General features: G+C 38.5%; 1 protein-coding gene across 2 annotated transcripts in view; it reads right to left on the bottom strand.

Moving 5' to 3' along the window:
* Window positions 1-2,373: 2,373 nt before the first annotated feature.
* The window catches only part of CCT6B (chaperonin containing TCP1 subunit 6B), a 33,564-nt gene continuing 17,359 nt past the window's right edge, over window positions 2,374-18,578 (bottom strand). For both annotated transcript variants that reach the window (XM_032429206.1, XM_032429205.1), the window contains 6 exons: window positions 16,638-16,734; window positions 16,188-16,335; window positions 9,827-9,960; window positions 8,035-8,137; window positions 3,076-3,148; window positions 2,374-2,559 (listed from right to left, as the gene is read on the bottom strand). In XM_032429206.1, coding sequence (XP_032285097.1) covers window positions 2,487-2,559; window positions 3,076-3,148; window positions 8,035-8,137; window positions 9,827-9,960; window positions 16,188-16,335; window positions 16,638-16,734 — 628 coding nt within the window. In that variant the 3' untranslated portion in view covers window positions 2,374-2,486. The remainder of the gene's footprint in view (window positions 2,560-3,075; window positions 3,149-8,034; window positions 8,138-9,826; window positions 9,961-16,187; window positions 16,336-16,637; window positions 16,735-18,578) is intronic.

Below are 18,578 nucleotides of genomic sequence, written 5' to 3'. Positions count from 1 at the left end.
GGGTGTGGGTGGGGAAGGGTGGCAATTTAACAACAAAGAAACTCTGAAGCAAACATGACAAAATGTTACTATTTGTTAAAGCTAGGTGGTTTGTATTTTTTTTTGTCCTCTGGTATATTTAAAATATTTCATAATTTAAACATTTTTTTTAAAGATTTTATTTATTTATTTGAGAGAGAGAGAATGAGAGAGAGCATATGAGAGGGGGGAGGGTCAGAGGGAGAAGCAGACTCCTTGCCGAGCAGGGAGCCCGATGCGGGACTCGATCCAGGGACCCCAGGATCATGACCTGAGCCGAAGGCAGTCACTCAACCAACTGAGCCACCCAGGCACCCCATAATTTAAACATTTTATGTAGAAAAAAGTCTGACAGTATGCATGGTATGCACGTCTTAAAAGGCCTATCCTATAAAACAAGGACAGAAGCTAAAAAGGGAGATGTTTGTTTTCAATGGGAAAAAAATTTGAAAACAGAATTAAATAAATCACAGAACAGCCATACAATCAAATGTCATGTAACCACCCCAAAAAAATTATAGCTCAAAAGCATGGTTATTAACTTGGAAAGATGTTGACAACATATCAAGTCAGGGGGAAAATGGGTATAAAAGTATAGGTTTTCAACTAAGGCCGGAAATGGTTAAATAAACCTCCTATATGCACTAACAGGCCAAAGTTCCATTAAATGCACCTGCCTTATTTTAATCTCTTACCAACTTGCATCCATGGAAAGAAATTAACTACAAGCAGCCTAATGATAATAAAGAGTACAACAGATTAATTCCAGTGTTTCAAACAAGAAAGCTATTGCTATAATACTGATACAGAAGAGCTGCATTCAAAGCCAAAAACAATTATTTCCCAGGGCTGGTGCCAACACTGCCTCCCCCCCACTCCCCCACCCCCGCATCCCAAATGAGACCTGCTCCATTTAACCACCTGGTCAGAGAGCTAGCACAGAAGTGTACATTTCTAATCATATATACCAAAGAGCCAGGTAAAATATAATACATTATATGCGACATAAACTGTCAGGTCTCAATGAAACCCAAAGTTATAATCACAAAGTGATGTCATATTTATAAGAGGAATGAGTGGCGGTAAGAAGTTAAACCGGAGACCGACTTGCATACTCAAAACCTGTGCTCTATATTTTATTCACTGAAAGTTGTCCAAAGGTCTAAGAATCCCAATAGATTCTATTTTATGAAAACAGCAGTAGCCTACTAAGGGAACACTGCTTCCCCTACTCATAACACTTCTGACACCAAATGTGTGTGGGGGTTCCGTACGCCAACTAATTCTCCAACTCTCCAGACAGCAAGTGGGTGTTCTACAATCTGACTACCTGGAGGCAGAGCAGACCCCACAGATGAAGGGCTGAGTCCCACAAGACTGCCCTACCAATTGCAAGTAGTGGGTACCCATGTTACTCACACTTCTATCCAACTGGGCTACAAATCAGGGGTTTCCATGGCCCCCTCCTCACGTTCAAACATTTGCTACAGCAGCTCACAGAACTCATGGAAACACATTTATCAGCTTATTATAAAGGGCATTATAAAGGATAAAAATGAACAACCTAATGAAGACGTACATAGTGCGAGTCCAGAAGGTTCCCAGGTATAGGAGTTTCTGTCCCAGGGGGGTTTGATTAGGCCAACTCTCCTGGCACATGGATGTGTTCACCAAACTGGAAGGTCAATGAATCCCACAGTTTAGAAATTTTTATGGAGGTTTCATCACATAGCCATGACTTATTAGTAACTCAACCTCCAGCCCCTCTACCTACCCTAGAGGTAGAGGGGTAGAGTGGGAGATGCAGGGAGAGGCTGAAAGTTCTAACCCTCTAACCACAAGGTTGGTTCCTCTGGCACCCAGGTGCCCTCCTAAGGGCCCATCAACAGTCACTAATTAGCATACAAAAAGACACTCATTAGTTTCGGAGATTCCAATAGTCTTAGAAGCTCTTATGGCTGGAAGCAGAAACTAAGACCAAATATTATAACCAAAAAAATGCTCCTATCACCCCTGTTACTCAGGAAACTACAAAAGTTTTAAAAGCTCATGCCAGGAACTGGGGATGAAAACCAAATAAATATTTATTATTTCATATTACACATACAATAAAGGATAGGAAGTCAGAACTCTTTTTCTCTTATACTTATCATTTAAGTAATCTCTACCCCCAATGTAGGGCTCAAACTCATGACCCCAAGATCAAGAGTCACATGCTCTTCCAACTGAGCCAACCAGGAGCTCCAAAGTTAGAACTCTTAAGGAAAAATATTTTGATTATTATTCCTTTACTGTGAAAGTACTTCTCGTGTTCTTTATACCTTGATGAAGTATTATTGAGACTGCTAAGGCCAACAAATATAAACCGCTTTTATTGTGCAAAAATTAAGAATGGCTCAGGCTATATAATGGTAGTTGATGTAAATGCACTAAATCTCAGCTTCTGTAAGAGTTGATTTTGAACTCAATCATCCTTTAAGAGAAGACATACCAGCTCGCATAATTTCATCAACCAGGAGAATGTTGGTGGCAATCGCCGTGCTGAAGAAAAAGATAACAGGGTGAGTAAAGCCCACCAACCCACTCTCATCTTTTCCCCCCAGCAATCTCCAGCTACTAAAAGTACTTTGTTCTTTAATGATGTTATATGAGATATTATGACACGAAGCTATTGTAAATGCAAATATCACCCCTTGTATTATAATTTCAACTCCTCTGCTGATAAAAATTTGATTTTATATACCAGCAAATCTGAGCTCATTTTTAGCACATCATTTGCTTTTCCCTGCTATGCACGTGGTACAATTTCAGTAAACTTCCTTCTTTCCCTTCCCCCTCAAATAAACAGTAAGATAAACATTTCCTGTATCTGACACTGCTAGAATCAAAATGGAAAAAGGACTATAAAATGACAGAAGCTAACGTGAGTAACTGGATACCATGCCTTTTCATACACTTAACCATTTTTCACTATAGAGTGGCAAAAACAATAGACAAGTTTTAAAGTTACTGATTATGTCCCTAACAGTCTTTCTCTTTTTATTAATATGAATTTACCAAGAGTGAAGAAGTTGTTTTTTCACACAATAATTATCCCAAACTCCTGCATCTGCTGCTACCATGGGCTCACCTGCAAAGTAAAAACAAACTATTTTAACACTACAATCTTGATATATTCTGTTAATACTGGTTATATATTCTAACAGTGTTTAATATACCAGCAGAACTACTAGTGTCCAGGTCACAATGACCCCATGTTATCAAATCCAATCCAGGGGTCAGTTCTCAGGCCTTGTGGATCAGCAACACTTAACATGGCCTCCTGACTAGTCTTTCTTCACCTGTCTTCCAGGACACCACGCTCAGCCTCGTTTTTTCTTTTGCATTAGTGGCAACTTCTCTGTTGACTTTCCTGGTTCTTCCTCTTCTTCCCAGAGCTCTTAATTCTGGAGTAGCCAATGACTTAGTCCTGGGTTCTTTTCTTCTCTCTCTACACTCACTCCCCAGTTACCATCCGGTCTTATGGATATAAACCATATATGCTCTGAAGACTCTTGTTTTTATCTCCAACCCAGAGCTCTTTCTTGAGCTCCAGACTCATACTTCCAACTATTTCACTTGAAAGTCTACAGACACTTTGAATTTAACTTGGCCAAAACTCAGCACTGACCTTCCCTCCATGACAAGCTGCTCTACCCACAGTTCTCTGATGCAGTTAATGCCCATTCCAGTTGTTCAGTGGACTCCTCTCCACAGAATAGCCAGAGTGATCCTTTTAAACGTAATTAGGCCATGTCACACCTCTGCCAAAAATTGCTCCCTGTTCCACTGCAGTAAAAGTCAAAGTCCTTGGATTGGCCCCCACACCCTGCATGATCTCTCTACTACCTCTCTCATCTCCTTCCTCCTCTTCAAAAGCTTCAGACACTGACTTTTCCACTGGCTGCTCCCTCTGCCCAGGATAGTCTTTCCTCAGTTCCCTAACATGGCTACTTCCTTACTTCCTTTGATTATTTTCTATAGACATATTCTCAATGAGGTCTACCCTGCCCACCTTTCTCTTTAAATTGCAATCCCGTGAATCACGGAACACTACATCTAAAACTAATGATGTAATGTATGGGGATTAACATAACAATAAAAAATTAAAAAAAAAAATTGCAACCCCCTCCCCGCACCTCATGCTAGCATTCACAGTCATCCTTATAGGGTTCTTCTTTTATTTTTTCATAGAATTTATTACTCCTTAAATGTTCAGGGAACTTATCTGTTAAGGTTATTATTTACTGCCTATCCTCCCTGTGATAATATAAGCTTAGAAGTTTCTTTGTGAATCTCAAGAGTCAAATAACAAACACTCAAAAACTATTTCCTAAAAGAATAAATATTTTCTTTTAAGAAGTTCAAAAGTAAAACTAAAAAATGAAAGCGTCAACCAGGAAATTAAAGAAGAATTTAAAAAATTCATGGAAACCAATGAAGATGAAAACACAACTGTTCAAAATCTTTGGGATACAGCAAAGGCAGTCCTAAGAGGAAAGTATATAGCAACACAAGCCTTTCTCAAGAAACAAGAAAGGTCTCAAATACACAACTAACCCTACACCTAAAGGAGCTGGAGAAAGAACAGCAAATACAGCCTAAACCCAACAGGAGAAGAGAAATAATAAAGATCAGAGCAGAAATCAATGAAATAGAAATCAAAAGAACAGTAGAACAGATCAACGAAACTAGGAGCTGGTTCTTTGAAAGAATTAACAAGATTGATAAACCCCTGGATGACTTATCAAAAAGAAAAATGACCCAAATCAACAAAATCATGAATGAAAGAGGAGAGATCACAACCAACACCAAGGAAATACAAACAATCATAAGAACATATTATGAGCAACTCTATGCCAGCAAATTAGATAACCTGGAAGAAATGGATGCATTCCTAGAGATGTATCAACTACCAAAACTGAACCAGGAAGAAATAGAAAACCTGCACACACCTATAACCACTAAGGAAATTGAAGCAGTCATCAAAAATCTCCCAAAACACAAAAGCCCAGGGCCAGATGGCTTCCCAGGGGAATTCTACCAAACATTTCAAGAAGAATTAATACCCATTCTTCTGAAATTGTTCCAAAAAATAGAAATGGAAGGAAAACTTCCAAAATTGTTTTATGAGGCCACCATTACCTTGATCCCCAAACCAGACAAAGACCCCATCAAAAAGGAGAATTACAGACCAATATCCTTGATGAACATGGATGCAAAAATTCTCACCAAAATACTAGCCAATAGGATACAACACTACATTAAAAGGATTATTCACCACGACCAAGTCGGATTTATCCCTGGGCTGCAAGGTTGGTTCAACATCCACAAATCAATCAATGTGATACAATACATTAAGAAAAGAAAGAACAAGAATCATATGATCCTCTCAATAGATGTTCTTGATCAAAACTCTTCAGAGTATAGGCATAGAGGGTACATACCTCAATATCATAAAAGCCATCTATGAAAAACCCACAGTGAATACCATTCTCAATGGGAAAAAACTGAGAGCTTTCCCCCTAAGGTCAGGAACGCGGCAGGGATGTTCACTATCATCACTGCTATTCAACATAGTACTGGAAGTCCTAGCCACAGCAATCAGACAACAAAAAGAAATCAAAGGCATCCAAATAGGCAAAGAAGAAGTCAAACTCTCACTCTTTGCAGATGATATGATACTTTATGTGGAAAACCCAAAAGACTCCACCCCAAAACTGCTAGAACTCACAGGAATTCAGTAAAGTGGTATGATATAAAATCAATGCAAAGAAATCAGTGGCATTCCTATACACCAACAACAAGACAGAAGAAAGAGAAATTAAGGAGTCGATCCCATTTACAATTGCACCCAAAACCATCAGATACCTAGGAATAAATCTAACCAAAGAGGCAAAGGATCTGTACTCAGAAAACTATAAAATACTCATGAAAGAAATTGAGGAAGACACAAAGAAATGGAAAAACGTTCCATGCCCATGGATCGGAAGAACAAATATTGTGAAGATGTCAATGCTACCTAGAGCAATCTACACATTCAATGCAATCCCCATCAAAATATCATCAACTTTTTTCAAAGAAATGGAACAAATAATCCTAAAATTTGTATGGAACCAGAAAAGACCCCGAATAGCCAGAGGAATGTTGAAAAAGAAAAGCAAAGCTGGCGGCATCACAATTCCGGACTTCCAGCTCTATTACAAAGCTGTCATCATCAAGACAGTATGGTACTGGCACAAAAACAGACACATCGATCAATGGAACAGAATAGAGAGCCCAGAAATGGACCCTCAACTCTGTGGTCAACTAATCTTCGACAAAGCAGGAAAGAATGTCCAATGGAAAAAAGACAGTCTCTTCAACAAATGATGTTGGGAAAATTGGACAGCCACATGCAGAAGAATGAAACTGGACCATTTCCTTACACCACACACAAAAATAGACTCCAAATGGTTGAAAGACCTCAATGTGAGACAGGAGTCCATCAAAATCCTAAAGGAGAACACAGGCAGCAACCTCTTTGACCTCAGCCGCAGCAACTTCTTCCTAGAAACATTGCCAAAGGCAAGGGAAGCAAGGGCAAAAATGAACTATTGGGACTTCATCAAGATAAAAAGCTTTGGCACAGCAAAAGAAACAGTCAACAAAACCAAAAGACAACCGACAGAATGGGAGAAGATATTTGCAAATGACATATCAGATAAAGGGCTAGTATCCAAAATCTATAAAGAACTCCTTAAACTCAGCACCCAAAGAACAAATGATCCAATCAAGAAATGGGCAGAAAACATGAACAGACATTTTTCCAAAGAAGACATCCAAATGGCCAACAGACACATGAAAAAGTGCTCAACGTCGCTCAGCATCAGGGAAACCCAAATCAAAACCTCAATAAGATATCACCTCACACCAGTCAGAATGGCTAAAATTAACAAGTCAGGAAACGACAGATGTTGGCGGGGATGTGGAGAAAGGGGAACCCTCCTACACTGTTGGTAGGAATGCCAGCTGGTGCAGCCACTCTGGAAAACAGTATGGAGGTTCCTCAAAAAGTTGAAAATAGAGCTACCCTACGATCCAGCAATTGCACTACTGGGTATTTACCCCAAAGATATAAATGTAGGGATCCAAAGGGGTACGTGCACCCCAATGTTTATAGCAGCAATGTCCACAACAGCCAAACTGTGGAAAGAGCCAAGATGTCCATCGACAGATGAATGGATAAAGAAGATGTGGTATATATATACAATGGAATATTATGCACATCAAAAGGAATGAGATCCTGCCATTTACAACGACGTGGATGGAACTGGAGGGTGTTATGCTGAGCAAAATAAGTCAATCAGAGAAAGACATGTATCATATGACCTCACTGATATGAGGAATTCTTAATCTCAGGAAACAAACTGAGGGTTGCTGGAGTGGTGGGGGGTGGGAGGGATGGGGTGGCTGGGTGATAGACACTGGGGAGGGTATGTGCTATGGTGAGCACTGGGAATTGTGCAAGACTGTTGAATCACAGATCTGTACCTCCGAAACAAATAATACATTGTATCTTAAAAAAAAGAAGATAGTAGGAAGGGAAAAATGAAGGGGGCGGGAATCGGAGGGGGAGACAAACCATGAGAGACGATGGACTCTGAAAAACAAACTGAGGGTTCTAGAGGGGAGAGGGGTGGGAGGATGGGTTAGCCTGGTGATGGGTATTAAAGAGGGCACGTTCTGCATGGAGCACTGGGTGTTATACACAAACAATGAATCATGGAACACTACATCAAAAACTAACGATGTCATGTATGGTGATTAACATAACAATAAAAAATTTTAAAAAAAAAGAAGTTCAAAAGTAAATTAAAGGCACCCAAAATTTAAATATTAAAGTCACCCAAATCCCCACTCCCTTACTATAAGTTCTAGGTCACTGTAGTAAACCTCTTTCTTTACTGAGCAGCTAATTTTTCTTCACTTTCTTACCTGTATCCAAATCTATGCCAACAGGTTGTTTTGATTCTGAATGTTCAGCCTGAACTTTTACTAGCGTTTCCTGCAGGTCAAAACCAGAATTCTGAGCAAGAACCTTTAAGAATAAAAATAATAATAAATATATGTGTGAAATATCTTCACATACATATTTGAATATCAAATATAAAAATAAGGCTCTTCCCTCTAGTCTTGTGAAAACATATTCGTAATACAGTAATCATCTCCTTTTGAAGAATTCCATTCTTAATCTAAATCAAATTATTATTTCATGTATCTAGCAGTTTTTATATTTACTTAAACATTTTCCCTATGTATATTACAGTAAATTCTGAGGACATTACAGTCCCCCATCCCTACCCCACTATATTAATTTCCCTCCACGCAAAAGATTTCTTAAAAAATGGAAAGAGGGGCAGGCGCCTGACTAGCTCAGTCGGAAGAGCATGTGACTTGATCAAGGGTCATGAGTTCAAGCCCCACTCTGGGTGTAGAGATTACACAAATACATAAATAAAAACTTTTTTAAAAAATGGAAAATTAGGGGGTACCTGGGTGGCTGAGTCAGTTAAGCATCTGACTTCAGCTCAGGTCATGATCCCAGGGTCCTGGGATCAAGTCCTACATCGGGCTCCTTGCTCAGCAGGGAGCCTGCTTCTCCTTCTCCCTCTGCCCCTCTCCCCTGCTTGCGTGCTTACGCTTGGGCTCTCGCCTGCGCTCACTCACTCTCTCTCTCTCGTGCTCTCTCTCAAATAAGTAAAATCTTTAAAAAATAATTAAAAAAATGGAAAATCAGTAGAATGGTATTATTTCTTCTCGTCCCTTCAGCCACACATTTTCTAGCTTTTCCTAGGCATCTGTTAAAGGAACCCTACATGTTTTCAGGATCTTTGCGTCCCTCATCAACATGAGGAGAGTCCTGACCTGTGGCAACAGGAATGGAGATAACAGCACTCCAAACCAGGTTTATTTCCAAGTAGTACCAAACCAACAGCTGATAAGTAAAAAGGAACCACCACTGTATACCAGGCTTACCAGTTTGTGTCAACTACTGGATCATCACTTACTGACTTTGCTGTTTCAGGCAAAGAGAAAAATAGATCTCCAATTCTCAAAGATTCCATAAATTATGAATAATTTTAAAGCAATTAACAAAGAGACTTTGTTAGCACTGTTCTTAGTATTTTAATTCACGGTAATAACGTCTTTGACATGGCCTTCTGTGTTTCTAAGTGGTTCACAACCAGATTAAGGCAAACGACTACCATTCCTTTTCATGGTAGTTCTCTGTCCTTCTGTCGATACAGGGAACATCTGGTTTCTCTCCTTTTGTAGGTATTAAAATGAAAATGACAAAAGCACGCTCCTATTTGGCAGTGCCAAACAGCCTGAAGTTCTCGCTAACCACAATTTAAAGTGATGATAATACTTTGGATACCACCACCAAGATAAAATCTACCCCAAAGTCTAGTTAAATTTTAAGTTCTAAACTTTTTCATTATGATTAATCATGAACCATTTTTGAAGGAAATTTCCAGACTTACTTCAACTTTTGGTGCTCAGAGATAAGCAAAGGGGTAATTTAGTTATTTCATGAAACTCTGACAAGGATTCTGAGCTATTATCCAAAGGTTTCCCTGCTTTATCTGTAACATATCTTAAACAAAACTGTGTGGGGAAATGCAAATAAAAACTGTCTTTCTACTCTGCTAGATAATGTGGACAATTTATAATCCAACACCCTTGTGTCCAGCCAGTTGTTCTTTGGCCATTAGGATAGTTGTACCTTAGGAATAATGAGCAGGGCATCAGCAAAAGCTTGGACTCCAAGACGAGCTCTTCCTTTTATACTGTGTTTGTAATTAACAAGAGCTTCCGCTATTGCCACTTCAACTGCACCTGCTCCTGGAACCACACAGCCTATTGAAGGGAAAAGATTTGGCAAGGCATGCCAGATAAAAACACCAAAGAAAAAAGTACTTAGCTATTCAAGTGTGTTAAATTATACTGCCAACACCTAAAATATACTTAAATATATACAGAAATAAAGTAGGTTGCATAGTTCAGTGGTTACTCAGATGCCTTATGAAGCATCCTGAAGTTACACACCATTAATTAGGCATGGTACAGACAACTGGCTACAAGCAGCTTATCTCATTGAAGAGTAGACATTTCTTCCACCTTCATCTTATTCCTTTATGACTACATTTAAAAGGTAGTTATTTATAATTTTTGGGACAGGAAACTAATTGTAGTATCTGATTTGAAAAAAACTTTAGGCCAAGATAATGTGGCCACTGTTTTGGTATAGAATTCTTGGGACTTACTATAGTATCTGTTTTCTGTACTGAAGCAAAACCCAAACTGTTACCTGAGGAAAAAATATAGGTGTTCTTATTATTCTAAGGTAAAAGCTCTGGTTAAAAACATCAATTTTCAGAGCGCCTGGGTGGCTCAGTCGTTAAGTGTCTGCCTTCGGCTCAGGTCATGATCCCAGGGTCCTGGGATCGAGCCCCTCATCGGGCTCCCAGCTCAGCGGGAAGCCTGCTTCTCCCACTCCCTCTCCCCCTGCCTGTGTTCCCTCTCTCGCTGTTTCTCGGTCAAATAAATAAAAAATAAATAAATAAAATTTTTAAAAAAAACATCAATTTTCACAACAGGATATGACTTTTATACCTGCTGATATGGTTTTTATAAAGTTTATGACTCTCCTTTGAATCAACAAATTTGCTTTGGAATCACCTATCTTTAAAACAAAACAACACAAAAAGAATCTCTCCTTTATCCCACATCATTTTTTAATTACTTGCCTTTTCCTCTGCTTCCCTGTACAACATAACTGCTCAAAAGAGTTGTCTACCCACAAGGTGATTGCATCCTTGCCTCCCATTCAGATTTTTAAAAAGTTCCTTGTGATATAACACTGTACGTTAATTATACCAGAATTAAAAAGTAATTTTAAAAAACTTTTTTAAGTTCGTTGTGAAATACTGAATATACACAGAAGGATATTTACATATACAAGGTATAAAGAATAAATGCACAAATAAATGTACTCATGTACCTCCCACCCACCTTAAGAAACAGACCAGTAGCTGTAAAAACTTCCCTGATCCCATTCTGCAAAAACACATCCAAATTTGTGGGATGTTACTAAAGCAATACCTAAAAAGAAACTTGTATCACTAAACACCTACATTAGAAAAGAAGAAAGGTCTCAAACTAATGACTTCAACTTCCACCTTAAGAACTAGAAAAGAGCAAGTGATACCTAATGTAAACAGAAGAAAGAAAATAATAAAAATTGGATCAGTAATCAATGAAATAAACATGAACAATGTTAAAAAATAGAATGAAAGTCAGAAATGAAAAAGGTAATTATCACTATAGATTCTGCAGACATTAAAAGTATAATAGTAAGGGAATATTATGAACAACTTTATGCTAATAAATTTGAAAACTTAGATCAGGGATTAGCAAACTTTCTGCAGAAGACCAGATTTAAATATTTTAGGCTCCATGGGCCATACCATCTCCTTTGTAAATATTCAACTCTGCCATTGTAGCACAAAAAGAGCCACAGGCAATACATAAATGAATGGGTATAGCTGTATCCCCATAAACTTTATTTATCAAAAACAGGCACCAACAGGATTTAGCTCATGGGCAGCAGTTTGATGTTCTCAACAGATGAAACAGATAAATTTCTTGAAAGACACAAACTCAAAAAAAAAAAAAAAAGATAACCTGAATAGCCCCGTTATCTATTAAAAAGATTAATTATAGCTTAAATTTCAAGAAAACTGCAGGCCCAGATGGCTTTACTGGCGAATTCCACCAAACAGTAAAGAAAGAAGTAATACCAATTCTACATAACAATTCAACACTTTCAGAAAATTTAAGGGACAGAATGTTTTCTAACTCATTCTATGAGGTCAGCATTATTCTAACAGCAAAAAAAAACAGATAAAGGCATTATAAGCAAAAAATATATAAATACCCCTTATTTTAGCAAATCAAGTCCAACAATATACAGAAAGGACAATACACATAGCAGCATTACTCACAATAGCCAAAAGGTGAAGCGATCTAAGTTTCCATCAATGGATAAATGGATAAATAACAGATGGTATATACATACAATGCAATGTTATTCAGCCTTAAAAAGCAAGGACATGGGTGCCTGGGTGGCTCAGTCGTTAAGAGTCTGCCTTCGGCTCAGGTCATGATCCCAGGGTCCTGGGATCGAGTCCCGCACCGGGCTCCCTGCTCGGCAGGAAGCCTGCTTCTCCCTCTCCCACTCCCCCTGCTTGTGTTCCTGCTCTCGCTGTCTCTCTCTCTGTCAAATAAATAAATAAAATCTTTAAAAAAAAAAAAAAGCAAGGACATTCTGACATATGCCACAACATGGATGAACCCTGAAAGATATTATGCTAAGTGAAATAAGCCAGTCACAAAAAGACAAATACTAGATGATTCCACTCAAACAAGGTACATAGAATAGTCAATTTCATAGAGACCATAAGTAGAATAGTGGTTTCCGAGAGATGGGAGGAGAGGGGAATGGAGAGTTATTGTTTAATGGCTATAGAGTTTCAGTATTGTAAGATGAAAAATGTTCTGGGCGCCTGGGTGGCTCAGTTGGTTAAGCAGTCGACTGCCTTCGGCTCAGGTCATGATCCTGGAGTCCCTGGATCGAGTCCCGCATTGGGCTCCCTGCTCAGCAGGGAGTCTGCTTCTCCCTCTGACCCTACCCCCTCTCATGTGCTCTCTCTCTCATTCTGTCTCTCTCAAATAAATAAATAAAATCTTTAAAAAAAAAAAAGATGAAAAATGTTCTATTGATGGATGATGGTGACAGGTGCACAATAACGTGAAAGAATGTAACTTAATGCCACTGAATTGTAGCACTTAAAAATGATTAAAATGACAAATTGTATATGTGTATATATGTGTGTGTATATATATATATATATATATATACATACATAGCCACAATTTTATAAAAACTGTAATCTATTTTTAAAGAGGATAATACATCATAAGTAGGGTTTATCCCAAGAATGTAAGGTTGGCTGAACATTTGAAAATCAATGTAATTTACCACATTAATAATCTAACAGAGAAGAAACATATAATCACCTCAACAGATCACCAGAAAAGCAACTGGTAAAATCCAGCATCAGTCGTGATAAAAACTCTCAGTAAGAGAAGAGAACTTCCTCAATCTGACAGAGGACTTCTAGAAAAATCTACAGCCAAATATCATACATAATAGAGAAAGGCTAAATGTTGTCCCCCTATGATCAGGAGCAAGGAAAGGATGCCCAATCTCACCATTTTTTCAACAATGTATTGAAGTTTCTAACCCATGAAATAAAAAGAAAAAAGAAATAAAAAGTTATCCAGGGGCGCCTGGGTGGCTCAGTCGTTAAGCGTCTGCCTTCGGCTCAGGTCATGATCCCAGGGTCCTGGGATCGAACCCCGCATCAGGCTCCCTGCTTGGCGGGAAGCCTGCTTCTCCCTCTCCCACTCCTCCTGCTTGTGTTCCCTCTCTCGCTGTTTCTCTCTCTGTCAAATAAATAAATAAAATCTTTAAAAAAAAAAAAAAAAGCTATCCAGATTGGAAAGGAAGAAGTAAAATTGTCTTTATTAGCAGACAACATGATCATTTATATATTCATATAAAATTCATATATATTTTATAGATTCAATGAAATCTATAAAAAAGCTACTAGAATAGGTGAGTTTAACAAGGTTACAGAATTAAAGATCAATATACAAAAATCAACTGTATTTCTATGTCTTAACAACAACCAGAAATTGAAATTTTATTTTTTTAAAGATTTTATTTATTTATTTGACAGAGAGAGAGAGAGAGATCACAAGTAGGCAGAGAAGCAGGCAGAGAGAGAGATGGGGAAGCAGGCTCCCTGCTGAGGAGAGAGCCCGATGCGGGGCTCAATCCCAGGACCCTGATATCATGACCTGAGCCAAAGGCGGACGCTTAACTGATTAAGCTACCCAGGCGCCCTAGAAATTGAAATTTTAAAAACATCATGTATAATAGGACCAAAATTCATGAACTACATAAATCTGAAAAAAGATATGCCACTAAAAATAATAAAATATTGAAGTAAAATATATATATATGTGTGTATATATATATATATATATATATATACATATATAGCTGAGATTGAGTCAAGAAGCCTCAAATAAATAAAAACACCATGACTCAATATTAAGATATCAATTATTCCCAGAATGTTCTACAGATTCGGTGAAATTCCAACCAAAATCTCAAGTCTTTTTGGTAGAAATTGACAAGCTGATTCTAAAATTCACATGAAAATGCAGAAAAGATTTTAAATAACCAAAATAACTTGAAAAAGAGCAAAATGAGAGGATTAACACTGCTGATTTCAAGACTTATCATAAAGTTACAATAATCAGGATAGTATATTAACATTGAGATAGACAGATCAATGGAACAGAATAAGAATCCAGAAATAGAACCACACAAACATGGACAACTGATTTTCAGTGAAAAGTTTCAATGGCAACTTAACTCACTGGTTAAAGAAGAATCTTTTCAACAAATGTAGCCGGAACAATTTGATCAAAGAATATTAAGGTATACCTTAGGTGTATACCTAAGAGTTGATTTGCTGGGTCATATAATAACTCTGTGTTTAACTTGTTAAGGAACTCCCTACTGTTTTCCAGCAGTTCCCACCAGCAATGCTGACAGCTCCAATTTCTCCATATCCTTGCCAACATTTACTATTGTCCAGCTTTTTGATTTATAGCCATCATAACAGTTGTGAAATGGTATCTATAGTTTTAATTTTCATTTTCCTAATGACTAATTATGTTGAGGATCTTTTCATGTGCTTATTATTCTATTTTTTTTTTTAAGATTATTTATTTATTTATTTATTTAACAGAGAGAGACACAGTGAGAGAGGTAACACAAGCAGGGCGAGAGGGAGAAGTAGGCTTCCAGCCGAGCAGGGAGCTCGATGCAGGGCTCAATCCCAGGACCCTGGGATCATGACCTAAGCTGAAGGCAGACTCTTAACGACTGAGCCACCCAGGCGCCCCTATTATTCTATTTTAAATGTGTGTTTTTATTGAATTACCTACTCCAACTCCTTTTAGAAGGAAGTTGGTTTATAAATTATCAATAAATAATACATGCTAATATTCTTTCCTAATCTTTCTCAAAATTACACTGCACCTACCTAAGGTAATGGAATGAGTTCTAAGCTGTAAAAGTCTTTTCGTGGTTTTAAAAACAAATTTTTTTCTCTCTCTCTCTTTTTTAAGTAGGCTCCACACCCAGCATGGAGCCCAACTTGGGCCTGAACTCACAGCCCTCAGATTGAGACCTGAGCTGAGTTCAAGAGTCAGACGCTTAACTGACTGAGCCACCCAGGAGCCCCAATGGTTTTAAAAATAAATTTCTAAAAATTAAAAAATGATACTATAGCATTAAATTAAGTGCTTTTTCATTTCATAAACAGAAGTTAATTAAAAGGGCAGGATACGGGGCGCCTGGGTGGCTCAGTCGTTAAGCGTCTGCCTTCGGCTCAGGTCATGATCCCGGGGTCCTGGGATCGAGTCCCACATCGGGCTCCCTGCTCGGCGGGAAGCCTGTTTCTCCCTCTCCCACTCCCCCTGCTTACATTCCCTCTCTCACTGTGTCTCTCTCTGTCAAATAAATAAATAAAATCTTTAAAAAAAAAAAAAAAAAAAGGGCAGGATACTGGGGCACCTGGGTGGCTCAGTCGAGAAGCATCTGACTTCGCCTCAGTCCTGGGATCAAGCTCCGAGTCAGGCTCCCTGCTCAGCTTACAAGTCTGCTTGTCCCTCTCCTCCTTCTGCTCCTTCCCCCACTTGTTCTCACACACTCTCTCTCAAATAAATAAATAAATAAATAAAATCTAACCAAAAAAAAGTGCAGCATACTTATTAAGAATATTCCATGGAAAAATCTTCACAATCTAAACTATAAATTATCCAAAATGAAGTGAGAGAATAATAATCATTCATATCTTTTAAAATACTATATATATTTATGATAGATTTATTACTACTTTAAAAATACATAAGGTTCATGTCCATCACAACAAAGAGCCTACCATCTTCAATGGCATTTTTGATGGCACGAAGTCCATCCCTGATAGCGTCCTTGATTTGTGTGAGAGTATGCTTATTCGGTCCTTTAACCAACAAGGTGACAGAACGAGGGTTAACACAGGCCTCGATAAAAGTGAACTTTTCTTCACCCTAGAGGATAATCCAAGAAAATATAACTCTAATACTTAATGTTATTATTAAATGAAGACCCAGCTTATATTAGAATCCAATCTTCATGTGAATTTTTCTTATCAAACATAACTAAATATGTGTTAAAAGCAGTTAAGTTATATTTGAACTCTCAACAAACATTCAGATAAATAAATTGTAAAATCTGTCCTGGGGATTATTCAGACATCAAAAGGTAAAAGCCTGAATTAAAAGATTTAGTATTAAAGAAAAAAAAAAGGTTTACTCTTCACTTTATAACCCCTGCCCACAGAGATACTCACTAATGTACACTCATGTACAAGACCAGCATGTCCCAAGCAATCTACATTAAGGTCTTCAAGAGAATTCACAGCCATTCCACCACAAGCAAGAGAGAGTCTGAAATGACATATGTCACCATAGCTTTTGTTATAGAAAGCACTAAAGACTTAATTTCTTTTTTTTTTTTTTAACTTTTTTTTTTATTGTTATGTTAATCCCCATACATTACATCATTAGTTTTAGATATAGTGTTCCATGATTCATTGTTTGTGCATAACACCCAGTGCTCCATGCAGAACGTGCCCTCCTCAATACCCATCACCAGGCTAACCCATCCTCCCAACCCCCTCCCCTCTAGAACCCTCAGTTTGTTTTTCAGAGTCCATCGTCTCTCATGGTTCTTCTCCCCCTCCGATTTTCCCCCCTTCATTCTTCCCCTCCTGCTACATTCTTCTTCTTCTTTTTTTCTTTCTTAACATATATTGCATTATTTGTTTCAGAGGTACAGGTCTAAGATTCAACAGTCTTGCACAATTCACAGCGCTTACCAGAACACATACCCTCCCCAGTGTCCATCACCCAGTCACCCCATCCCTCCCACCCCACCCCCCACTCCAGCAACCCTCAGTTTGTTTCCTGAGATAAAGAATTCCTCATATCAGTGAGGTCATATGATACATGTCTTTCTCTGTTTGACTTATTTCGCTCAGCATAATACCCTCCAGTTCCATCCACGTCGTTGCAAATGGCAAGATCTCATTCCTTTTGATGGCTGCATAATATTCCATTGTATATATATACCACATCTTCTTTATCCATTCATCTGTTGATGGACATCTTGGCTCTTTCCACGGTTTGGCTATTGTGGACATTGCTGCTATAAACATCGGGATGCACGTACCCTTTCGGGTCCCTACTTTTGTGTCTTTGGGGTAAATACCCAGGAGTGCAATTGCTGGATCATAGGGTAGCTCTATTTTCAACTTTTTGAGGAACCTCCATACTGTTTTCCAGAGTGGCTGCACCAGCTTGCATTCCCACCAACAGTGGAGGAGGGTTCCCCTTTCTCCGCATCCCCGCCAACATCTGTCATTTCCTGACTTGTTAATTTTAGCCATTCTGACTGGTGTGAGGTGGTATCTCATTGAGGTTTTGATTTGGATTTCCCTGATGCTGAGCGATATTGAACACTTTTTCATGTGTCTGTTGGCCGTTTCGATGTCTTCCTTGGAAAAATGTCTGTTCATGTCTTCTGCCCATTTCTTGATTGGATTCTTTGTTCTTTTGGTGTTGAGTTTGATGAGTTCTTTATAGATTTTGGATACTAGCCCTTTATCTGATATGTCATTTGCAAATATCTCCCATTCTGTCAGTTGTCTTTTGGTTTTGTTGACTGTTTCCTTTGCTTTGCAAAAGCTTTTTATCTTGATGAAGTCCCAATAGTTCATTTTTGCCCTTGCTTCCCTTGCCTTTGGCGATGTTTCTAGGAAGAAGTTGCTGCGGCTGAGGTCGAAGAGGTTGCTGCCTGTGTTCTCCTTTAGGATTTTGATGGACTCCTGTCTCACATTGAGGTCTTTCAACCATTTGGAGTCTATTTTTGTGTGTGGTGTAAGGAAATGGTCCAGTTTCATTCTTCTGCATGTGGCTGTCCAATTTTCCCAACACCATTTGTTGAAGAGACTGTCTTTTTTCCATTGGACATTCTTTCCTGCTTTGTCGAAGATTAGTTGACCATAGAGTTGAGGGTCCATTTCTGGGCTCTCTATTCTGTTCCATTGATCTATGTGTCTGTTTTTGTGCCAGTACCATACTGTCTTGATGATGACAGCTTTGTAGTAGAGCTGGAAGTCCGGAAGTGTGATGCCGCCAGCTTTGCTTTTCTTTTTCAACATTCCTCTGGCTATGCGGGGTCTTTTCTGGTTCCATACAAATTTTAGGATTATTTGTTCCATTTCTTTGAA

The sequence above is a fragment of the Phoca vitulina genome, unplaced genomic scaffold (genome assembly GCF_004348235.1).
Source record: "Phoca vitulina isolate PV1807 unplaced genomic scaffold, GSC_HSeal_1.0 scaffold40, whole genome shotgun sequence".
Lineage (NCBI taxonomy): Eukaryota > Metazoa > Chordata > Mammalia > Carnivora > Phocidae > Phoca > Phoca vitulina.
Note: the sequence above shows the minus strand (reverse complement) of the source record. Positions and strands in the feature narration are given on the sequence as shown.